The 25,773-nt window shown below is 38.2% G+C and overlaps 2 protein-coding genes across 4 annotated transcripts in view; one reads left to right on the top strand and one right to left on the bottom strand.

Annotated features, from left to right (window-relative positions):
• Positions 1–25,773, top strand: part of LOC125266831 (zinc finger BED domain-containing protein 4-like) — a 75,237-nt gene that overhangs the window by 43,007 nt on the left and 6,457 nt on the right. The gene's annotated exons all lie outside the window — the stretch shown is intronic.
• LOC125266827 (myosin heavy chain, fast skeletal muscle-like) lies at positions 11,841–24,628 on the bottom strand. Of its 3 annotated transcripts, XM_048187890.1 has the most exons (41): positions 24,516–24,628; positions 24,346–24,385; positions 22,789–23,007; positions 22,566–22,709; positions 22,325–22,481; positions 22,191–22,218; positions 21,908–22,013; positions 21,659–21,751; positions 21,475–21,538; positions 21,283–21,381; positions 21,099–21,202; positions 20,880–21,018; positions 20,498–20,616; positions 20,261–20,410; positions 20,010–20,180; positions 19,619–19,919; positions 19,455–19,519; positions 19,276–19,363; positions 18,681–18,798; positions 18,473–18,596; positions 18,233–18,369; positions 17,884–18,139; positions 17,551–17,793; positions 17,265–17,441; positions 16,810–16,955; positions 16,603–16,693; positions 16,131–16,520; positions 15,509–15,635; positions 15,134–15,252; positions 14,850–15,046; positions 14,583–14,766; positions 14,315–14,480; positions 14,056–14,180; positions 13,642–13,950; positions 13,276–13,479; positions 13,068–13,193; positions 12,808–12,978; positions 12,605–12,709; positions 12,383–12,478; positions 12,143–12,274; positions 11,841–11,961 (listed from the first exon to the last, which is right to left on the bottom strand). In XM_048187890.1, the coding sequence occupies exons 3-41, from the start codon at positions 22,993–22,995 to the stop codon at positions 11,947–11,949; spliced, it is 5,793 nt and encodes a 1,930-aa protein (XP_048043847.1). In that variant the 5' UTR covers positions 22,996–23,007; positions 24,346–24,385; positions 24,516–24,628; the 3' UTR covers positions 11,841–11,946. The 3 variants fall into 3 exon arrangements, with proteins under 3 accessions (XP_048043847.1, XP_048043845.1, XP_048043846.1); XM_048187888.1 differs by having other exon boundaries at positions 11,932–12,274; XM_048187889.1 differs by having other exon boundaries at positions 11,932–12,274; positions 24,350–24,385; positions 24,516–24,615.

Here is a 25,773-nt window from a genome sequence, read left to right as displayed (position 1 = left end):
ACAAGCCAAAATTCATTCTGGCACTCTCACACACTTACATTCTCCTTTCTCATACATTCATTTTTACTCTCACACACATACATTCTACTTTCACATACATTCATTTTTACTCTCACACACATACATTCTCCTTTCACATACATACATTTCCTCTCTCACACACACTTACATTCTCCTTTCACATACATACATTTCTACTCTCACACACACTTACATTCTCTTTTCACATACATTCATTTCTACTCTCACACACATACATTCTCCTTTCACATACATGTGTAAATTTTGGGTTGTTTTTAGCCCAAGGGCTGGGTAAACATAGGACAGAACACAGGCTAATTCTACTCAGCAAATTGTGTTTTTATTTACCCAGCATAAAGGGTTGATTTTATTTTTATTTTTTTCTATGATATAGCTTATTTAATACTTACAGATTAAATTATCTAAACCAGAGGTTCCCAACCTTTTTAGCCTCAAGTACCCCCCACGACTCCATCAGTAAGGCTCAAGTACCCCTTTATTGACACTAAACAAAAGTAAATGTGGTGTTTATATTTTAATGCAGTTGTCACAATTACCTAATTTACCAATGAACCAGTTTTATTGATTACAATTCAGACTTGAAGATATTGGGAAATTTTAAATAAGAAACACAATGTAATTGTGAATGTAATTGGACATTCCAGCACTTCAAATGTTATTTTGAATATAATGACAAAAAACATTATTTATTCATCCTTCAGAGATTGTTCCCATTTGTAAAACTGAAAGTTTCAAGATGTAGGAAATCCAACATTTCATTGAAAACAAACACTTTTATTTAAAAATAAAAAAGACATGAAATATACCACTATAACCAGTAGATGGCGGTAGATAAGCACTTATTTGCTTATAAAGTTCAGCACTTTATGCACTAAAGTAGGAAAATCTTTAAATTACATTGTGTCTGCTACGCTTTTTATGAGAGGATTTGTGAGCATAGGACTTAAACTGACACTAAAAGAAACTTATTCAATGTTTTGAGGGATACTGAGCTGAGTCTAACTTAAACAATTCTGATCTAAACATTTGTAAAATACTCCACACACAACCACTGGTTTATGACAACTTCATTTGCTGTCAAATTATCATTTTTCTAATCTCTCTATTAAAATATGTTAAACAGTTCTATATTGCTTTTCTGCAGACAGTACACACCGATATCTGCAGCGCTTTCTCTCTCTTCTCTCCGACAGCAAGTTCACGCACACCGCAGTTGTACACAGCCATGCCTCCTGTCACTCACTCAGAGTAGCGGCAGGCCTCAAGACTGAAATGTTTGAGCCCTCTTTAATGTCCAGGTAAACGTCAATACTGTTTCTTTGTTCAATTTGCACACTGTACATAAGCTCTCAGTTTTGAGCTCTCAAAGTGCACCAGATTGATGCATTTAACCTTAAAATGTACAACATTTTCTAACGGGGGGCATGCCCCCAGACCCCCCTAGAGGAGGTACACCCAACAAAGTTTTGCAAATTCCTGGGAAACAATGTACATTCTATGAACTTTACTCCAGCATACTACTACAAAGTTCCTTTCATGAAAGCTGTTAATGGAAAATTAATTGGTCATTGGACAAAATAAATTTGGGCTAAGCCCCGAATGTTTACAATGTCTGGCTCCGCCCCTGGTTTTTACCATGCCTAAAAATATTGCCTACATTTAAAATCGTTTAACAAACATTTTAGAAGTAAAAACTATACATTTAGGTCTAAAAGTAATTCAAGTGTAATCAAAAGTCCCGTTCCATTTCCACCGTAACGAATGCTGATTCTCCTGCCGGATATGGGCTTGCGTTTGGCGGCAGAACTAATTTCAGACCACCGCCCTCCGTCTTACTCGTAGCCGAAAGATGCTGTGGCTGCTTCCATAACCTGCCCATTAACAGTCAGTGCACAGTTCTGAGAACATATTTCAATATCCAAAGTATTTATATTCTGTATCTTTAGGAATAAACTGTTAATTTTATGCAAGGCTTCGAGTGTTTCCTTCATCTGAAAGATGGATGTTACACTCGTTTACTGAGATCGCATCCCTGTAGTTTGCTTTGCATTAAAGGGCACCTATTATGCCCCTTTTTACAAGATGTAATATTGGTCTTGGGTGTCCCCAGAATGTATTTGTGAAGTTTCAGCACAAAATACCCCACAGTTAATTTATTATAACCATTTGAAAATGTCATTTTTGGGGCCTGTTTTAAAAAGAGCTGTTTTGGTGTGTACCACCTTAAATATAAATGAGCTGCATATCCCCGCCCTGCCTTTGGATGAGGGCGTAACTTGCATACCTATGGCAATAAAAAGTCGGTAGAAGCAGAATGGCTGAGAGTGAGAGACCCGCTGTTTTGTATGGCATTCAGCCGTACATGTTTGAACCGGAATCAGACCCAGATGATGAAGAGACTCCGGCAGAAGAAACACAATTGAGAATGGAGCAGGACGTCTCTGAATGGTTATTTGATACATTTATGTACTTATAGAGTTTTAATCGTGCCCCCTTTGCAATTATGGATGTGCAACACACACACACACACTGTGATAACGTTCGCGCAATTTTTTGAAACTACAAACACAAATACTGTGATAATGTTTGCTAAGTAAACATACACAGTTTTTAATACAATATCTTTAAATATATATATATATATATATATATATATATATATATATATATATATATATATATATATATATACGTGTGGATACACACTATACAAACAAGGTTTAAATTATATACACAGACATTCTACGACGACGACAACAACTTTAGACGCATTTGTTATTGAATTGGCTGACATCGACTGAAATGACTATTTGCTCAAAAAACATTAAATACACTTACTTCTTCTGGAGGTGACGTTGGATCGCGAACAGAAGGCAACGATCCACACTTGAGGATTAACTTTGAAGCAAGACCTGCTTTGAATTGACCCTCGTTCTCAAAACAGTCAGTCAAAAAATGATTCGCGCAAACATAAACGTATTTTGGAATTTTGAGTGGCGCCTTTCTTTCGTAAATAAAATCCATCCACTGCGTTTTCAGTGGCTCTGATGTCGGAAGTAAGTGAAAACTACTATGTTCATTATTACATCCCACAACAGAACACTTATGTTTCTTAGGAGACATTACCGGCTGTCGTTGAAACAATGGAGGATGGTTGACAGATCACCGAGGTCGGGGTCTATGCCAAAACCAGATTGTCAATCAAACCACGTGGGTGGGGCTTAGCGCAATTCTACATCACAGTTAGAGCAATCTTAGAACAGGGCGTTCTGAGACAGTGCTTATGAATTATTGAGATTGTAAAAAAAACACTGGGTGGATTTTTCTCATTCTAGGGTGGTTTTGCTCACACACTGCCAACACACATTTATGGTCAGACACCATGTAAAAGTGAATTTTGCATAATAGGTGCCCTTTAAATACAATTATTTACAGCACAGCAAGGATTTTTTGGATGAAATAAAATATACACAAACCTTATTTCATAGACAAAATGCATCAAGTCGGCGGGGCAGCGCTGAGAAACTGAACGTCACGTGATGATCGCGCCTTGACCTGCCTTATATTTCCATTATACTCCTTCCGTTTCCACTATACTTTCTCGCACACGCACATACACACACATACATTCTTCTCTTACATACACATATTTTCTTCAGACATGCATACATTTTCTTCTTACATAGTTAGTTATTATAAAAGAATGAAAGGGGAATGTAAGTGTGTGAGAGTAGAATATGTATGTATGTGAAAAGAGAAATGTATGTGTGTGAGAAAGTAGAAATGTATGTATGTGAAAGGAGAATGTAAGTGTGTGAGAGGAGAATATATATGTATGTGAAAGTAGAATGTACAGTTGCAAGAAAAAGTATGTGAACCACTTGCAGAATCTGTGAAAATGTGCAAAATTTTAACAAAAGAAGAGAGATCATACAAAATGCATGTTATTTTTTATTTAGTACTGTCCTGAGTAAGATATTTTACATAAAAGATATTTACATATAATCCATAAGACAAAAAAATAGCTGAATTTATTAAAATGACTCAGTTCAAAAGTTTGTGAACCACTGATTCTTAATACTGTGTGTCATTACCTGGATGATCTATGACTGTTTTTTTTGTGTTGTGATGGTTGTTCATGGGTCCCTTGTTTATTCTGAGCAGTTAAACTGAGCTCTGTTCTTCAGAAAAAATCTACAGGTCCCAAAATTTCTTCAGTTTTCCACCATCTTTTGCATATTTGAACCCTTTACAACAGTGACTGAATGATTTTGAGAGCCATCTTTTCAGGACAACTGAGGGACTCAAACACAACTATTAAAAAAGGTTTAAACATTCACTGATGCTTCAGAAGGAAACACGATGCATTAAGAGTCAGGGGGTGAAAACTTTTGAACAGGATGAAGATGTCCAAATCTTTCTTATTTCGCTTGAATATCATTTTTTTTCATTTAGTACTGCCCTTCGGAAGATACTTGCATGTTTCCCGGAAGACAAATTAAATACAATTTACCTTGATCATCAAATTCCAAATGTTTTCACCCCCCATCTATTAATGCATCATGTTTTTTTCTGGAGCATCAGTGAATGTTTGAACCTTTTTTAAAAGTTGTGTTTGAGTCCCTCAGTTGTCCTCAGTGTGAAAAGACGGATCTCAAAATCATTCAGTCACTGCTGTTAAAGGGTTCAAATGTGCAAAAAATGCTGGAAAACTGAAGAATCTGCAGGACATGGAGGATTTTTCTGAAGAATTTCGGGCAGTTTAACTGCTCAGGACAAACAAGGGACTCATGAACAACCATCACAAAACAAAAAAAAAACAGTCGTAGATCATCCAGGTAACCACACACAGTATTAAGAACCAATGGTTCACATACTTATGAATGGGGTTATTTTAATAAATTCAGCTTTTTTTTTTTTTTTTTTTTTTTTGTCTTGTGGATTATATGTAAACATCTTTTATGTAAATATCTTACTCAGGACAGTACTAAATAAAAAATAATATGCATTTTGTATTATCTCCCTTATTTTGTTAAAATTATTAACATTTTCACAGATTCTGCAAGTGGTTCACATACTTTTTCTTGCAACTGTATCTGTGTGAGAGTAAAATATATATGTATGTAAGAGGAGAATATAAGTGTGTGAGAGTAGAATGTATATGTGTGAGAGTAAAATGTACAGTGGGTATGGAAAGTATTCAGACCTCCTTAAATTTTTCACTCTTTGTTATATTGCAGCCATTTGCTAAAATCATTTAAGTTCATTTTTTTTCCTCATTAATGTACACACAGCACCCCATATTGACAGAAAAACACAGAATTGTTGACATTTTTGCAGATTTATTAAAAAAGAAAAACTGAAATATCACATGGTCCTAAGTATTCAGACCCTTAGTATGCTGTGACACTCATATATTTAACTCAGGTGCTGTCCATTTCTTCTGATCATCCTTGAGATGGTTCTACACCTTCATTTGAGTCCAGCTGTGTTTGATTATACTGATTGGACTTGATTAGGAAAGCCACACACCTGTCTATATAAGACCTTACAGCTCACAGTGCATGTCAGAGCAAATGAGAATCATGAGGTCAAAGGAACTGCCTGAAGAGCTCAGAGACAGAATTGTGGCAAGGCACAAGAGGGGAGAGAACAGCCAATGAAGCACAGACATAGAACACACTCATTATACAGAATAATGAATATTAATATATGAGCACAGAGAAAATGACAACAAACTCCCAAGCACAAGGGAGAAATGTGAAAGAATATTTATCTAATAATAGGCTAGGCCTACTCTGATTACGTTTACGAGCACTGCAGTCTCAAAATCAGTCTTTTGTCAATTAGAATAATCGTGTCGTCGCGTTCAGATAGGCTACACCACTGTATCAGTGTTCAGTTTGCACATATAATTCATTTGAAGAAGACTTGATGAAATATATGTGCATAACTACACCGTGCTGGTTAATGTTTGGTGCAGGAGAATGTGTGAAATAAAAACTTTAAACACAGATACTTTATTCTGTATGAGTTATGTGCCACGTGGCTAGTGTTATTAAACAGTGCGAAGCTCCGCGCTGAAACCGATCATATGCGCGCGTGTATATCATAACAGTCGTATTTTTCATGGGTTTGTATTCAAACTCCAGTTGTGACCGCATCGCGAGCAAAATACAAATAGCACGTGCTGCTGTACCGAGGGAGACATACACACGGCTCACGTGTTTGAACGCAGCTAGAGCAGGCATAGGTGAATGAGCCGCACTTTTGTGACATTTGAATTATCTGCTGTAATGCGATCTCACGCGAACATATTTTCCATTTGTGCTGGTAGATTACAGCAAAACAATCCACATGCACACAAACCTCTGCTCTGGTTGCGTTGCAAGAAAACACATTGTGTTGTAGCACTGAGGAAACAAACACCAACGATATGTCTCTGAATGACAAGAGACCGAGGCGAGAGAAGTGATAATACCACAATTATAATCTTATGCATACTACAGCGCAGTGATTGGATTAAATGAGCTTTATGTCATGAATATATGTCGAGAATCGCTCGAAACAGTCTACGTCAGCATATTCGACCATGCCCATACTTGGGCCGAAAGTACACGATTATGTCAGATTTTGTGACGTTGCTCCGACTCAGCTTTTCAAACCGGAAGACAGAAGTCGCTCTGAAAAATGCAAAAATAAAGATTTTTCACTTATGCATAACATTAATGAGTACCTTTAGTGTTTTCAATGATGTGCAGCCTATACATATCTGTTAACATCTCAAAAAAAGTGTTTTGGGATTTCTTGACCCTGTAAGCACCACTCACCTCCCTCAGTTGTCCAGTCACTGTTGTTTTGGATGTGTTTACCTCCTACTGTTCTATTTTGGATGTGTTTACCTGCCATTTAAGTTATTATTAAACCTTTGAGTTTGTTTTGAATCCTGCTTCTCCTACCTTCTTCCTCCCGTGGTCACACATCGTGACAGGTGTGCTCTTTGATACCAATTTTTCATTTGAAAGCCATGTTTCTAGCATCTGTACAATCGCATTCTTCCATCTTAAATATATCTAAACTACGACATATGCTCTCAATGACAAATGCGGAACAGTTAGTTCATGCGTTCATGACCTCAAGGCTAGATTACTGTAACGCTCTACTGGGTGGTTGTTCCGCTCGCCTGTTAAACAAACTACAGCTGGTCCAAAACACAGCAGCTAGAGTTCTTACTAGAACCAGGAAGTATGACCATATTAGCCTGGTTCTGTCAACACTGCATTGGTTCCCTATTAAACATTGTATAGATTTTAAAATCTTGCTACTTACTTACTTAACTTAAAGTATAAGTGCTCTATCAAAAAAGTGACTTGAGTAGAAGTTGAAGTGCTCTTTAAGCACCACACTTAAGTAGAAGTACTAAAGTATTCAACATTTTTTGTACTTAAGTATTGCAAGTAGTTTATTTTAAAATTTACTACTCAAGTACTGAAAGTAAAAGTACAAGTATTGTGTTATGTAGTTATTAAAGAAAGTAGTCAAAAGTTTGAACATCATATTGTTTTTTATTATTTCAAATGATAAACCTAAAGGACAATCACAATTCCTTTGGCTGTAACTTTTTGTAAACAAAAACAGATTAAGTGTGATTAAGTACCACTTGAGATGCAGACAAGTTGAGATGCTTTGTTTGTTGTCAGCACTTTGATTTCGTTACCAAAAAGTTTATTTTCACTAATAGTCTAATTTTCTACCATATACAATTGAATAAAATTAACAGCTAGCTAACAACAACTTGCTTTGCACTTTTTTTCTGTTTTCACCTCACTCCAGTCTAAACTAGGCTAAATTATTTTTTTTAGGTAATTTTTCTACACATTGTCATATAAATAACCTAAAAATACTGTAGTTCATTAAGATTAAATCTTACTAACCACTCTTACTAAAAAAATGGGTTAAGCACACTTATATTCTCATTTCAAGAGGTGTTCTGAGTAAATGATTTGTTTGTAACACTTTATAATATGGTTTGATTTGTTAACACTACATTAGTTAATGTATTAGACTAATAACCAACATGAACTAACCATGGTCAATACATTTGTTACTGTATTTATTAATCTTTGTTAATCTTAGTTAATAAAAATACAGCTGTTCATTGTTTGTATATGTTACTTCACAGTGCACATTAACTATGCAAACAAATAGAGAGCAATTTGAGAGCAAGACAGCGCTCGTGTTGTTTTAAGACCGTGAATGCGCGCGCGCGGCCGGGCCTCTCTCTCTCTCTCTCTCTCTCTCTCTCTCTCTCTCTCTCTTTCAGTGCAGGAAAACTCCTGCATTAGTTATGTCAGTGTAAATCTATACTACCATTAACCTATAAAACACTACTACACTATAAAAACGGGCGTGTGATTAAGCAGCACCAAAGGAGACATGCTCTACGATTTATTTTTGGCAACAGTAGGCTGTCATAAAATAAGAGAAAGTTGACATTAGTGATGGGTCAAAAATACCATTCAACGCGCTGCGTGACAGCCTTTATGATAGCCAGCTAGTAAACGTTAAGTGAACACCGCAGCATGTCGCTAGTTAGCAAAAGGGCTTAACTTACTGATGGGATGGAAGGTGGTGTTTTTGGTTCGTCCATCTTTTTCGCTGATCAAAAGGCAGAACGGGAGCACGCGCAGTCTTCTTAATCGCTTGATTCGCTCAATGATGTGCCAGCTTCATCAAACCTACCATCCACCGTTCTGGCAGTGGTAATGTGGGTTTGGAATGGAATGATTCGTAACATTTTTATAATTGTAACGAGTAACGATGCAGCACATAAAAAAATATCGGAGTAAAAGTATTAAACTCATCGAAAATATGTACTGAAGTAAAAGTGGAAGTAGGAGAAAAAAAGTACAGTCTAGTAAAGTACAGATACCGCATTTTAGTACTTAAGTACAGTAGTGAAGTAGTTCTACTTCGTTACTATACATCTCTGATAATACCTAGAATATCAAAATCATCTGCAGGCAGTAGATCCTTTTCCTATTTAGCACCTAATCTTTGGAACAGTCTTCCTATCACTGTTCGGGGAGCAGACACACTGTCAGAACACATCTGTTTAAACTTGCATACGCAACACATTATCTACTTCTATAATTCAAATCATGTAAATTGTAGGCTGCACAGATTAGGTCAGCCGGAACCGGGAACACTTCCCATAACACCTGATGTACTCGCTACATCATAAGAAGAAAGGCGTCTACGCTAATATTAGTCTCTGTATATCCCGAGGTTTGCCGCAGCCTGCCAGATCCAGGCCGTATCCAGATGAGATAAAGGACCTGCATCTAGACATGACAATAACGCAGCCCTGACGTTTCAACTAAACTATCCCCTGCGAAGGCCCATTGCCCTTTCTTTTCCCTATGTATAGATAAAACGTTGTCAAAATTATTCCAGTTTGCATAGATCCGTGAACACAACAAATTTTTCTGTGTTATGCGGACCGGACAAGCAGGGCCGCGTTATCCTAATGGGCAACATGGGCTGCAGCTCAGGGCCTCGAGCACTGGGGGCCCCCGAGTCAATCCTCTTTTGCGTTTTAAAACACGTCGTCGTCACACAGCCGAATCAAGAGTCACAGGCGCAGCGGACACACACGCAGGAATACAACCAGGACAGTGGCGTAGCATCTGGGTATGCACGTGCATATGGGCCTGGGTGGATTGGTGGCCCGCTATTATGGGCTTAACACCAAGGTATACTTCAGGCATTCGCATTGCGTAATTTTCGTCATCAGGAGGGTTCGTGGACGTCCGCACTCCCCATCCGCGTGCAGCTCAATTTTTGTGATGGCACGGTCCGTGTTTGTACTGTACAACAGCCCATGTGAAAGTGAATTGAGTGCTTGAAAACAAAAGTCCACTACATAGTGTGCAGCGTAGTGCACACGCCGAACGCATCTTTCCGCAGCCAAATACTTTTAAAGGCTCACACGCGCGTCTGTGCGCGAGACAGAAGCCGCGTGCATGTTCATAAAAATGAAGTATAATATAAATAATGTTGTCAATAACTTGCTAAAGCCTATCTATGTTAAATGTTACTACTAAAATCATTAAGAAGCTGAATAAATGGACAAAGAAAGGGTCCATTACCATGTCCTAACGATGATCTATTGCATTGGGGTTGGGTCGCTTGGGGGGGCCTTTGCGTTCGTTAGCCCAGGGCCCCGCGAAGGCTTAACGCGGCACTGCGGACAAGTAATTTGGCAAATATCACTTTTTTAAAAAGACCAAGCTTTTGCACACATACACACTGAAACACACAAACCTATAGAATAAACACATAAATGAACGGCAAGAATGCATTAAAGGTATTCGGTTTTCAGTAGAAAAGGTGTCATTAAAGCTCCCCCTAAAGTAATAATTAACAATTTTTACAACAGAAGTGATTCAATCAAAAACCAACTTTAGTTCGATAAGAATTTTCCTATTGTCACTGTGAAGCTGCTTTGAAACAATATGTATTGTGAAAAGTGCTATATAAGTGAAAATTACTTCACTTGACTTGACATAAATTGCCAAGGTGTGCCAAGCCCGCTTGGAGTGAGAGCTCACTCCACTCGCGGTGTCGCTGCCACTTCGGCTCTGGCAAACGGTGCTTTGCTAGCAGACATATCTAGAGCTGCGGGCTAGGCTACAACCTACACCTTCGCGAGATTCTATCATCTCCGTATGGAGCCAGTTTCATCTTGAGTTTTTGGTGATATCAGGTAAATCTCAACAAACTGGCTGGATGTAGTGCTTGCATTAGCAAGGTGATAACATGCGCTCTTAAGTCAAGTTCAGTTCCCCAGGAATGCTGAACCCTAGGCCACCTCTCTCCATCATTGTCCATCACCAGAGTTTGTGATTATGAGGGGAAAAAAGTGATGAACTGTTTCATCGGAGCATATCATGCATCACGTAACCTTTTTTTTTAATACAACGTAAATTAGATTAATTGAACAGAAAAAAAAAACATTTTGTGAAATACACAACAAAAATAACCTTTTTCACAGGAGGATTCAAAACGTCAATCTCATAACGCTGTATAATGCTGGCTCTGCTCTCTTGAGACTGCTCATCTGCGCACCTACAGGCCACAGCTATATCTGCACCCACCACTTAAGCTAACCCTTTCCTGTTACTTTGGGTGGGTAACATTTCTATTAAGAACATTTGTGCTGCGGTGAGCTGGGCATCACTGCACACATTTGTGAGATATTATAGACTGGATGTGACTGAGCCATCTCTGGCTTATTCAGTGCTTGGTGTGTGAGTGGTGCATGATACATCTTTAGAGGCTTAATTGTGCTAACTGGAAGGTTGGTTCATAGAACATTGCAGTAGTCCAGTTTTAAGCTTTACAGTATATTCAGATACTGTACCTTATACATAGGTACTGTATGGTCTGATTTGTGTAATGGTGTTGTGTTAATTTGAATGGCACTGAGGTTTAACTCTTTAAGACTCAGAATACTATTTTAAATTGCAGTGTAGAGTAGAGTATTTTCCAAAATTGTTAGAGGAAGATAACATCAATCCAGTGTGGAAACTTTATAGCAGAAATGTTTGTGTGAATGCATTCAGTGAAGATGAGTATTACATTTTATGGACTCTTTTTAACTTTTATGGAACCTTTAAGAGTTCAAATTTGGATTAAAGACACTCTTGATAATCAGCACTCTTATGATGTGAACAATAAGTGTATCTTGCTGTAAAAATTAAAAAAAAAAAATAAATAAATCACACAAAGTCTTATTTACTGAAATATACAGGTTTATTAAGAAAGGTACTTTTACACTAAACATTCATATTATATGACTTCAGTTAATGCTCCTTTCACGTTTTAAAGATTCTTCTTCATTCATTCTTCTTTGGCCTGGGAAATAAGGAAGAGGCATTACATTTACATAATGAAGATAATACAGATGTGCAAATGTCATACAGGACATGTAACATCAGCAAAATTATCATAGTTCCACTATACTTCTGCTAAGAGGTAGTTTATGTATTTGGATAAACAGTTTTAATAATGAAATAACTCATCTACCCAGTCTTACCTTTCCAGCATCACGGCTCTTAACTCTGAGCTTGTTGACCTGAGACTCAGAAATGTCAGCACGCTCCTCAGCCTCTTCCAGCTCATGCTGCACCTTCCTCAACTTGGACAGGTAACCATTGGCTTGCTCCTCCTAAAGTTTTTTTATTTTTTAAAATAAATAAATATTTCATGTATCATCAAATTAGCATTCAAATATAAATAATTACAGTGTCAAAATGTTCTATTAGGTTTTACATACCGCCTCTTCAGACTGCCTCTTGTAGGCTTTGACCTTCAGCTGCAGTTTGTCAACCAGATCCTGGAGTCTGGCGACGTTCTTCTTGTCCTCGTCAGTCTTCAAAAAATACACATATTTACTAGATTAAGTCTTGATCCTTTACTAAAAAATAGGTATTGTCAGTACATACAATATTATACGAACTCTTTTGTCTGAACAAACTTATGAGGAATATAGTCATACCTGATAAGTGAGCTCTTTCACTCTCCTCTCATATTTGCGGACACCCTTAACAGCATCAGCTCCACGTCTCTGCTCTGCTTCAACTTCAGTCTCAAGCTCACGAACCTATAGTAGAGATTATTTTTAATCAAACAATTCATTCATAATTTATAATATTATAACATACTTCACATTGCCCACATCATAACTATAAAGAGGCTTACTCTGGACTCCAGTTTCTGGAGTTGTTTCTTTCCTCCCTTCATGGCCAGATTCTCAGCCTCATCCAGACGGTGCTGCAGGTCCTTCACTGTGACCTCCAGATTCTTCTTCATCCTCTCAAGGTGAGAACTGGTGTCCTGCTCTTTCTTGAGCTCTTCTGCCATCATTGCAGCCTTTTGCGTGAATGCAGAAATTCATTAGTTCCACATTTTTTAAGTACACACGTGTCTTGGTGAGGCATTTGACTGCTACTGTTACTCACATCAGTGATGGCCTTCTTGGCCTTCTCCTCTGCATTTCTGGCTTCCTGTACTGTGTCATCAACTTCACTCTGGACATGAATAAGGTCAGCCTCAAGCTTCTTCTTGGTGTTCAGGAGACTTGTATTCTACAAAATGATTGGCAACAGTATGAACATTTTGAATGATGCTCTCAATTTCCTTAATTTCAGGGAAACAATATGCACTTACCTGAGAGTGCAGCAGCCCAACACGCTCGCTGATATCCACCAGCTCTTGTTCAGCCACTTTGCGGCCTCTCTCTGTCTGCTCTAGAGCACCTCTCAGCTCCTCAATCTCAGACTGCATCAGAGTGTTTCTGCGCTCCACCATGGCTACCTGCTCCTTCATGTCTTCCTGTCCTCTCTGGGCATCATCAAGGTGCAGTTGGGCATCCTGAACACAACAAAAGCTTTACAATGAGCTTTTGATGTGCTTTCTGTTGGGCTTTAAATATGTAAATGCTTTATCTATAGAGCTTATCTTCACATGCTTTTTCACATGTTAGATTATAAAAAAAATATGAATACATCCCAAAGTCAAAAAGATGTCACATACCTTGAGTTGTCCCTGAACGTTCCTGAGCTGTTTTTGGGCCTCAGCAGCCTGGCGATTGGCATGGCTTAGCTGAATCTCCATCTCATTAAGGTCTCCCTCCATCTTCTTCTTGATTCTCAGAGCATCATTCCTGCTCCTAACTTCAGAGTCCAGAGTGCTCTGCATGGATTCAATTACTCTCTGGCTGTTCCTCTTGATCTGTTCCATCTCCTCATCCTTCTCTGCAAGCTTCCTGTCAATCTCACTTTTGACCTGATTTAGCTCAAGCTGGACACGAAGAATCTTGGACTCCTCATGCTCCAGGGTGCCCTATGAAATATAAAAACTGCATTTAAATGTGAAAATGAAAATATATATTAACAACATAGTATAATGGTTCTAGCAAGAATTCCATATTGATCTTCAGATACTTACTTCAGCCTCCTCCAGGGCGGTCTGAATCTCTGCCTTCTCAGTCTCCACTGTCTTTTTGGCCTTTTCCAGCTCATGGATGCCTTTCCCAGTCTCACTTAACTGCTCTGTCAGATCTGAAATCTCCTCTATAGAAAGAAAAAAATATATAATCTTTATCATAATAAACATTCATTAATCATATGTGCTTACTTTTTAATGCTCACTGAGAATTAGAACATTATTTTTCTCTCTCTCTCTAATTTAATGGTTTCATTCTTACGCTGCAGATTCTTGTTCTCTCTCTTGATGGTCTCCAGTTGATCCAGACTTTCTTCATAGGAGTTCTTCATCTTGAACAGCTCAGTACTGAGTGAACGAGCCTCTTTCTGGGCACCTTCCAGCTCTGCCTGACCTTCCTCATATTTCTGCTTCCATTCTGCCAGGACCTTTAGTGGAGATATTTCAGGTTTGTTTAAAAAAAAAAATGAAACAAAGCCCATTCCAGCAATATTTTACAAAGAGAATATCATATGACTAAAATTGTTTACCTTGTCAAAGTTCTTCTGCTTCTTGTCAAGGTTAGCAGCCAAACCATTGGCTCTCTCCACATCAATCATGAGGTCCTCCACCTCAGCCTGTAGTCTCTGTTTGGTCTTCTCCAGAGATGCACATTTGGAGTTCACTGCCTCAACTTGTTCCTCTGCCTCTTGCAGACGCTGAGCCAGCTTCTTCCTGTTAAGTAATACACATTATTCTAAATTCTAATCTATAATATAGCTGTGAGAATTGAGAATATTATTCAATAATATACATACTTGGACTCTTCAAGCTCCTCAGTGCGCTGAATGGCATCAGTTTCATATTTGGTTCTCCATTGAGCAACCTCGCTGTTGGCCTTTGACATTCCCCGCTGCAGCTCAGCCTTTGCCTCCTGCTCTTCCTCAAACTGCTCACGGAGCAGGTCACAGTCATGACGGGCTGATTGTACAGCATGGGCCAGTGCGTTCTTAGCCTAGGAGACAAAGTCACATAATTATTAGCTAGTCTCTGCATTATAGTAATGTACAAGTATATGTATGTATTGATTATGCTGTATTACCTTAACCTCCTCTTCAATATGCCTCTTAAGCTCCTCAATTTGCTGAGTGAAAGCTTGTTTGCCTCTGGTGAGCTGAGAAACTAGAGCTTCCTTCTCCTCCAGCTGACGGCCAAATTCACCTGTATATTTTCAAATTCACTGTGTCAGATTGTGCTATGTCTCTATCAGTTCATTTCAAAACAAATGGATGTAAGATTTTATCAGTCAACATAAAAAAAATCCTCTAATAAGACTTTGTTACAGTCAGAAATTCACTGGTGAACAATAGTAATACACTATTATTGTTTTTTTATGATTATTGTTAATTATTGACATTAATTACTTTTGATATAATATTGATTTGTTCATGATTGGTCACAATTTGTCATTAGTTACCATTTTCAGTTTGAAATCTTGCTCTTTGAGCACTGAGATCATTTATCTGGCGACAGTTCTCGTCATTCTTGGACTTCATTTCACTAAATTGGTCCTCAAGTGTGCGGCACATCTTCTCAAGATTGCCCTGTAAATACAAAAGTCATTAGATATTTGAAAAAAAAACTTCTTGTTATATGTGACCCATGCTGGCGTCATATTGAGCGCATTTCCAAAAATGTATGATGTATGATTTGTTGGAAGCAGACAAAAAAGGACTTAGCTACACCTATTTGAAGTCGATAGAGTTAGCAAAGTCAATTTTGAGAAAAATCTAGTTAAGATCATTTCGCAAGAGTATGCTTCACTTTACAACGTTGCCAAACTTGTGCTGAGGGGAAGTACCAGTTGTCAAGAAGCCAGCAGAGAAAAACTGCAATTTTTCATGATTATTAAAACAAAGGAAAGATTAAGGAAGGTACACCTCTCAGAAAACATACAAATAAAATTTTTGTAAAAACCTCAAATTTGACCAAAATCGTAATTTTTCAGTTGTTTTGCCTGTAGCTCGTAATTAGCTTGTGGGCATTTCGACTCATTTTGCAAGCACGGGTCACATATATTCTTCAGAATATTTCCCAACCTTTGCTTTGGCAACAGCTTCCATGTTGCTGGAAAGATCATCAATCTCCATTTTGTATTCACTCTTCTCCTTCTCAAGCTTCTGCTTGACACGCTGCAGGTTGTCGATTTGCTCTCCCAGCTCGGCCACACTGTCTGCCTGCTTCTTGCGTAGGGCAGCAGCTGTAGCTTCATGCTGGAGGGTGGACTCTTCAAGATCACGACGCAGCTTCTGGAATTCAGCTTCACGCTTCTTATTCATCTCGATCTGAGCAGAATTGGCTCCTCCAGCCTCCTCAAGCCTCTCACTGATCTCCTCAAGTTCCCTGGAGAGATCAGCTCTCTGCTTCTCAACCTTGGCACGAGCAGCACGCTCAGCCTCGATCTCTTCCTCCAGTTCCTCAATGCGAGCCTATGGTGGAAAATAGTTCATTAGATTTTGGGTGATAATGTACTTGATCATAATGATCATAATGTATAAAATCTCAAAATACCTGAAGCTCCTTGATCTTTTTTTGGAGTTGAGCACCCAGAGATTGTTCATCTTCTATCTTGCTAAGCAGCTGGCTTGTTTCAAAGTCTTTCCTGTGGGTGTTCAACAATAAGTAGTTTGTAAAAAAAAAAAAAAAAAAAAAAAAAAAAAAACGATAACACAACAATAAAAGTTTTCAATGTTTTCAAAGATTTTATGCTTTAATTACTTTTTTATTTTCTCATCAGATTGCTGCTTGTCATTCTCCAGGTCCATGACGGACTCTTGTGATAATTTCAGGTCTCCTTCAAGCTTTCTCTTGGCCCTCTCCAGGTCCATGCGGAGCTTCTTCTCTTGTTCAAGGGAACCCTCAAGCTACAGGAAAATGATATACAAAATATGGGAGGGCTCTGAGCTTGGAGTTTGGCCCGAACCTAGAGAACTCCCCCTGGTTCTGATAAGAATGGTTAGATCTAGAAGTGAGGTGATGGGGTGGTGGAGGGATGCTGATAAACTGTTAATGAACAGAGGTAAGTATGCTGTATATATATATATATATACCTCTTCTCGTTATTGAGTTGATCAACTGAATGCGCTTCTCTCGGGTTAATTAGGCAACATGCTTCTCCCGAACTTTGTTAATAATATGTAATTTAATATAATTAATTCACATAATCAACTCACATCATCAACTTGCTGCTCAAGCTTTGTCTTGGATTTGGTCAGGGTGTTGACTTTGTCCTCCTCGGCCTGAAGATCATCCAGTGTCTGCTGATGTGCCTCTTGGAGGGCTTTCTTCTCCTTCGTAAGCTTGGCAAGGCTCTCATCCTGAGATGTCATTTCCTCAGTCAAGTTCTTGACCTGTGTGATTTTTTTTTGTTTCAAGTGAGGTTATATTTTACAATGTATATTCTATATCAATATATAAGACGGAGATTAAATCTAATCTTAAACCAACTCAGTCTCCAACCTTATTCTCAGTGGCATGTTTTTCCTTCTCCACTTTAGCCAAGGTGAGCTCAAGGTCATCAATGTCTTTCTTCAGCTCAGAGCACTCATCCTCCAGTTTCCTCTTCTTGGCTGTCAGTTCAGCATTGATTTCTTCCTCATCCTCCAGTCTTTCAGTTGTCTCTTTGAGTTTACCTTCAAGCTGGATTTTGCTCTTGATCAGACCCTCACACCTCTCCTCAGCATCTGAGAGATTCTCAGTTTCCTGTTAGTAAAATAGATTGCTATTTCATTGGAAACCACATTGCTCATTTTAATGGAGCCAAAATCAGTTAATTCAAGTAGAAATACTCACAGATGCTACTTGCAGCTGCAGATCATTTTTCTCTTGCAGCAGTGATACCATCTTCTCTTCAAGCTCCTTCTTTTTGGCTTCAGACTTAGCCAAAGCCTCTTTGCATTTTATAAAGTCCTCTTTCATGCCCGACAGCTCCTTCTCAGTCTCGGCACTCTTCAGCAGAGGCTTAATCTTGTAGTAAACCTTCATCCATGGCCAGTGTTTGACATTCATGAATGAGCGGATGTTGTATTGGATAGTGTAAATGGACTCCCTGTGAATAATTCATCATTAAATGGCATAATTATCATTATTTACTGTTTACACAGTTATCATTGATGTCACCTTTACTCATGACAATACTCACCTCCTCTCCGTCATTTTCACATACTCCTTCCTCATCACGTAGCCACGGCAGAGAGCCTGAGTCATTGTGACCAGAGTAGCCAGTTTCTCATCACGCATCTCCTCAAGAGTACCCAGAAGACCAGCTTTGAAGAACACCTGAATTTATGTAAAACAATAAATCAAAAGATATTGATTTAATCTGTATAGGCTAAATGATCATAATCAGAGAATCTTTGAAAGTTCACTGCTGAATATGAACCTTTGTGTGTCCAAATCTGTACTCATCATGAGGAACGTCGATGGATCCCAGGAGTTTCTCACTCGCCTTCTTGTTATCCATAAACTGTCCTTCAGGGATAACACCAGCATTCAGCACCTTGTATCTGTGGAAAATTTATCAAAATACTTCATTTCTTTTAATTAGGAGACTCCTACAGGAAATGGTATTTTCATGTGGTTTAATTTACCTCTGCTTAAAGTCACCATATTGGATTCTGCTGGGGAAGCCCTTTCTGCAGATTCTGATACCCTCCAGTACACCGTTACACCTCAGCTGGTGGATAACCAGGAAGTTCTCCATGAGACCTATAACGAACAGTTTACACCATGAACTTGGTAAATTAACTTCATCATATATATTGAGTGCCAGAATTTCTGTCATGACAACTCTCGGAGTGTTTATTGCTTCTGCTGCTGTAGGTTATTGCTGCTGCAGAGCAAGTACGTGACTTGCTACTGCCAATACATACACGGCACACTGCTGTGAGCAAGTAAGAGATGCTGCTGCTGTACAATATAGCGTAAATGAATTATCCCCAGCAGATCTATACAGGGAGAGCTGGGGAAGGTGGAGGGTTTCTGAAGCGCTGCTAGGCATGCCACCAAAATGTTTTGAAGGTTGAGCACGCAAGCTCATTGGCTACTGATACAGCAGGAACCAATCAGCTGTGCCCTATAGATAATGATGTGATTACGAGCAGGTTGATTTAAAGGACCTATTAGCCTGCGCCATCTAGAGTTTCATGGCAGAACTTTGTATATCTTAAGTCTTTAATACTTTACCTGGAGTCTTGGACTCATTAGGAATCAGACAGCGCACAAAGTGAGGGTGAGTGCTCCTCAAGTTGGTCATGAGTTTGCCCAAGTTCTCCTGTGGAGAATAGAAAAGGGTTGGCATGCTTTGTATTTCATTTTTTTCCTCAAGTACAGCAATATTGCTGTGATGTCATCTTTATACATACCCTGAACTGGGAGGACACAGTCTGCATGGATCCACCCTTCTTCTTGCCACCCTTTTTAGTAGTATCTATTGATATGCAAATATAAAGCAACATGTATAAATGCAAAAAAAAAGAAAAACATTTTGGTTAATTTGTTGTTGTTGTTTTTTTTTTTTTTTCTTTACCTTCAACAACAGCTGGGTAGAGAGAAGCCAGCAGTTTGTTAGAAGACTTCTGGTACAGCTGCAGAACAGATTCATTCAATGGATCCTTGTTCTTGTCCAACCAGCCAGTGATGTTGTAGTCTACAGTTCCAGCGTAGTGAACCAGGGAGAAGTGGGCTTCGGCCTTGCCTTTGGCAGGCTTTGGTTTCTGGAAAGCATTGTTTTTGCCAAGATGCTGATCATACAGCTTGTTCTTGAAGGAAGTGTCTGAAGCCTTGGGGAACATGCACTCCTCTTCAAGGATGGAGAAGATACCCATGGGCTGTTTATAAAAGAATGTTGTTTATTACAAAAAATATGACATTTTGAGAATAGACAGTGGCATTGAATAAATTCATAAACCAGTAAAAACCTTCTCAATGAGCTCAATGCAAGAAGCCAAGTCCATGCCGAAGTCAATGAACTCCCAAACAATGCCCTCCTTCTTGTACTCCTCTTGTTCCAGCACAAACATGTGGTGGTTGAAAAACTGTTGCAGTTTCTCATTGGTGAAGTTGATGCACAGCTGCTCCATGCTGTTGTACTGGAGGAAAAAATAACAGAAACATTTACTGACTTCTGAATATGATTCAATGTGACATAAAATAAAATAATCATTCTTACATCAAAGATCTCAAAGCCAGCAATATCCAGCACGCCAATGTAGAAATTTCTTTGTTGTTTTGTGTCCAACATCTGGTTGATACGAATGACCATCCACAAGAACATCCTCTCATAGATAGATTTGCCCAAGGCGCTGACAGAGTTGTACACCTGTAGAATAGATATTTAATTCTGCTTCTGCAATAATTAGCCAGATTTTTGGTTGAACACATGGACATGCTGGAAATGTTACTATACCTGTTGCACGGTCTGACCTTTGGTCACAAACTCATTTCCGACCTTGACTCTGGGGTAGCACAAACCCTTTAGCATTTCAGCAGAGTTCAAACCCAGAAGGTAGGCGATTTTGTCAGCCTCTGTTAAAAACATTTTAAAATAAATTGTCTTAGCTCTACAGAGTCTTTTGTGTATGTGTAAAATTATAATAATTCAGGCACCAGGTACTTTTACTTTTATTTTTAGATGTATTGATATGCACAGCAATGCATACTTCTAATTTATATTTACACTAAACATTTTACGCACATTTGATGCAGCTGTTACTATTTTAAAGCCCAGGATAAAACAGAAGCACTAAGACTGGTCTCAAGATATATTGCAAAAAGCACACAAGTCTCACCCTCTGTGCCGTCAGGCTCAGCCTGCTCCTCACGCTGCTTCTGTTTAAACTTCATGTTACCATGATGAAGCACAGCTCCAGTGAACTTGTAAATGCCCATTTTCTCCTCGTTACTGAAACCCAGAATGTCAATAGCATCCTGTAAATTACAGAGAAGAATGAGATTTATGATTTGCCATTTATATAGAATAATTCAATATTCAAACAGAAATGACTCACATCAGTAGCATCCAGCTCCACTTTATCATCAATGCTGGCCACTGTGATCTGACCCTGACTGCACATGGGGAAGTCATAGGGGTTGGTGGTGAGGAGCGTCATTTCTGTAAAATACACAGATTTTAAAAGAGTATCTTACAATATTATCTGGCATTGAAACATTGAATGAAATATGTGCACCTACCAATCAGCTCAGGCTTATGGTTGGTCATCATCTGGTAGAAGATGTGGTAGCCTCTCTCATCTGGAAGCTGGAATGACACTCTAGACTTCTCCAGCAGATCTGTTAAGAGAATGTACTTGAGTCACAATCATCTGAACAGTGACAGACAAAGACAAATGTGCAGGATTTATCAGTGAAATCGTGTCCACCTACATGTCTCAATGTCAGCACTAGCCAGTTTTCCAGTTGTACCAAAGTGAATTCTGATAAATTTACCCTGTTTAAAACAAAATAGCATAATACATAAATAATAATAATCTCTTTACAGAAAACTCTGTATAGAAAAAACTGAACACAACTGACCATCTGTACTGTAAATAAACAGTGGTTAACTTACAAAACGAGAGGAGTTGTCATTTCTCACAGTCTTGGCATTACCATAAGCCTCAAGCAGAGGGTTGGCAGCAATGATCTGGTCCTCAAGAGAGCCCTGTGATGTTTGAAGGGTTTTCAGTTATTTATTATATCATGTCTAAAGACTGCTTGCAGGCATTTCACAAATTCACATATCATATAGTTTGTGTAAATTAACATCTTTCAAAAAAATATATATGACATAGTTGATGACTCATGACTCATACAGTACCTTTATTTTACCCTCTTTCTTCTTTTCACCACCTGATACTGCAACTGTGGCAAAGTACTGGATGACACGTTTGGTGTTCACAGTCTTTCCAGCACCGGATTCTCCACTGGTTTATGAGAGATTAGAAAACAGAAGATTAAAAGACATGTAGACTTTTCAAAGTATATTCAGAAGTTCATTTCTAAATTCTATTTTGTAAATATCTCCATAAAGATTTGCCATCTACATTATACTTTCAATTTTTAATTTTTGTCATGGTCTGAGATTAAATGAAAATACTTACGTAATCAGGACAGACTGGTTTTCTCTATCTGTTGATTGTAATTTGTAAAATATCCAGTAAATCCTTCTTATATTAACAGCGTCATCTAATTCACCTTAAAGAATTCTATACAATTCAATTCCATAATGTCTTACCAGTTTGCATAAACTGATAGGCATTGTCAGAGACAGAGAAGATGTGGGGAGGGGCCTCCATACGCTTTTTGCCTCTGTAAGCAGTCACCACTTCTGGATCATACACTGGGAGCATCTTGTAGGGGTTCACAGTTGCGCAGAAGAGCCCAGAGTAGGTCTGAAATGAGTAGAGAAGTGGTCAGATTGCAACAACACAGACAAAATGAACTTAAATCCTGTTTTATATTGTTTCAGAACCTACGTAGATCATCCATGCAGCATAACGCTCTTTGAGGTTATACAGCACAGAGGCTTCATTGAGATGGGTCATCATGGCCATGTCCTCAATCTTGTCATACTTGGGAGGATTCATTGGGTAGACATCTTCTTCCTTAGCAACTCTCTCCTATAAATTTGATAAATTAGATATTAGATATAAAAGAAAACAATGTAATAATAATTTAATGAGCATCTATATAACTCACCTCCTTAGTGTCAAGCAATTCAACTGTGACTTTGGCACCATCTTTGCTCTTAATTGTTCCCTTGAGATACAACTCTTTGACATCAGCCACATAGCAGGCAGTCTTGGCATCAAATGGTTTGCTCTGAGCCTCGATTCTCTCCCTCTCAGGCTTACGAAGGTAAATGGCAGCCTTGCCATACGCGGCCATCTCCGCGTCCGTACTCATGGTGGCGACTTACTAAAGAGAGAAAGGATAAAATTATCTTTTAAAAATTTCATAAATATTCCATGTAACAATAAAGGCAAGACTCATGAAATGAAACACATGAATTGTGTTAGGAAAGAGACATATTCCTAAGTTTAGGTTTACACATGAATACAGACACATAAAACAATACTAGATAAACATTTAGATAGCAAGCAAGAAGCAGGTAAGGGGTGATTGAATATGTCTTTCTGGTGATGAAATTGATATGCTGTTGTCGGGGGACAGCACACAGTACAATATGAATTGTGGTATATATGAAGTTTCAGTTCAATACAGAGATTCTCACTGTCGATCATGAGTCTCACTAGTGGACTTTCTGCTCGAGCATCCTCCGGCTACGAGTATGAATGAAACAGACATTAAATTACATGTGTGTACTCAATAATGATCACAATACCCTATTTTGGGTAAAAAGAGGAAAAATAATACCTCTCTCTAAAGAGAGAAGTTTTTCTCCACTGTAGATAAGTGTACTAGAGTTTGTTTGTTTTTTTTCCTCAGTGGATGCATAAGATTTACTGACAAAAATTAAGAAATTACTGTCAATTTTTTTTATCATAATAATTTAATATTTTATGATATTTAGACCTTTCTATATTTATGCAAATGCCATCATGGATTATGATAACAACACTGCATAACTATTTTGAATTTAATTTAATTTAATCAGACCAACAGTTCTGTAGTTAGAGCCAATTTCATGTTTTGCTCTATTATACCATCATCAGTTGGCTCTTTCCTGCTTCTTTTTCTGTTTCAAAAGAAATGTGTCAAATTTGGTGAAAATATTTCATTCAATTTAAGAGTTATGGCCACTTATACTTATATGCACTTTAGTTGACATACATGTATACAGTATATCATGACAGAAATTTCGGTCATAGGGAGCAGTCGATTCAGCATGAGTTTTGTTGTTTCTTACAGTTTTAAAGTTATTAGCATGATTGCAAGTCTCCACATTTGCAGTGTTTAATGTTCAGACTGTCCTCTATGTTTGTGCCAAATTTATATAACTTTCCCACAAGCGGTTCTATGGGCTCTTATACACTCAAAAGTGGAAGAAGAAAAACAGAATATAATAACGCAATAAAATACAATAGGTGTCTATGCTTGGCCCCTAAAAATACAGTAAATAAAGGGTTAATGGGACCAAGTCCTTAAATTCATCTTACTAATACATTTAAACATATTTCTTTGTAAATAAATTACACAAGTTTTTTTAAAGCAGCATGCTTTACCAGTTTTCATCTATGATACAGACTATAACTGTTTTCCTCTACCCTAATCCACACACTGAATCAAACTCACTTGCTTTTTGTCCTTGAGACCAGATGAAATTTTCACTACCCTTGAATTGAAAAGAAAAAAAAATCAATTCATTAAAATGTATTAATGTAAATAAAAATACAATTACTTTAAGTACAAATGCATAAGTGATAATGATAAAATGCCTTTCAGTCACAGTCATCCACTCTTACCACTGGATGGAACTTCTGAGGTCTTCTGCATCTCTTCTGGTCTATCCTCTTGGCTTTTATAGAAGTTGTTCATGCACACCAAGCAGAATCTATACATGGGCATATATTCTGCTTTCTTGACCCAATTTTTTTTTTAGAAATTTATGGACAGACTCACAGACATCCTATCTGATGGAATCAGTCATAAGTCAAACCTTTATTGCTTTATTGCTTAAATATTTCTCTGACTACTGCACAGCTAAGGTCACAGCTTCTATCTCAAAGTTTCATGTGTTATTATTTATTTTTAGTCTATTAATAACATATGACACACTGAAGTAAATAAATCCTGTTTTGGGAAGAGGGTACATTCGGAACTCATGAGAGTTGGTACATGAATGACCCTTAGCATTTTCTTGGCAGTCAGGCACATCTAGTTTTTTGTTTTAAAAAGTGCTAAATACAACCACACTGCAATAAAGTTAGTTCCACGGAGGTAAAGCAAGAGCTGTAGTGTGACTTTCTCACTATTGATTAAAAACAGTGATGATAAATATTCAAAAAAATATTCAAAACGAAAAAGCATTCTTGAACAGCATTTGTTTCTTCCTTTCTTTTTTTGAATGAGAAACCATTTCACCTATTCACCCATGACAATTCTTGTAGCAGGCTATTGTGTCAGCATATATAGTTTAAGAATGTAGAATATAGAAAAATACTGGAAAGTATGTTTAATACAGTGAAAACACATATTAAATGGCAGTTTTTCTTTGTAAAAGAAAGCCAGTGCTAAAAAATGGCACATTCCCATCCTGAAAAAATCCCTTTGTTACTATTTCTGCAAATGTTCAAAGGTTATGTCTTCGTCTTCAACAGCCACAGTCTAAGCCTCAGCTACATGACAGACTAAAATGAGTTTGAGATTTGCATAGCAACACCCTAGCAACCACCCACAAAACCCTAGCAACTGTGTAGCAACACCCTAGCAACCACCCAGAGTACCCTTGCAACCACATAGAAATGTCCCTGGAACCACCCAGAGAAACCTAGCAAGCGCATAGCAATACCCTAGAAACCACCCAGAACACCCAAGCAACAGCATAGCAAAACCCTAGCATCCACAGAGAACACCCTAGCAACTGTGTACATATGCCCTTGAAACCACACTGATCAAAGCAACTGCATAGCAACACCCTAGCAACCACCCAGAACACCTTAGCAACCATGTAGCAATGCCTTTGAAACCACAATGAACACTCTAACAACAGCATAGCAACAC

The sequence above is a fragment of the Megalobrama amblycephala genome, linkage group LG4, assembly GCF_018812025.1.
Source record: "Megalobrama amblycephala isolate DHTTF-2021 linkage group LG4, ASM1881202v1, whole genome shotgun sequence".
In the NCBI taxonomy this organism is placed as follows: Eukaryota; Metazoa; Chordata; class Actinopteri; order Cypriniformes; family Xenocyprididae; genus Megalobrama; species Megalobrama amblycephala.
This window is presented reverse-complemented; position numbering and strand designations above follow the sequence as displayed.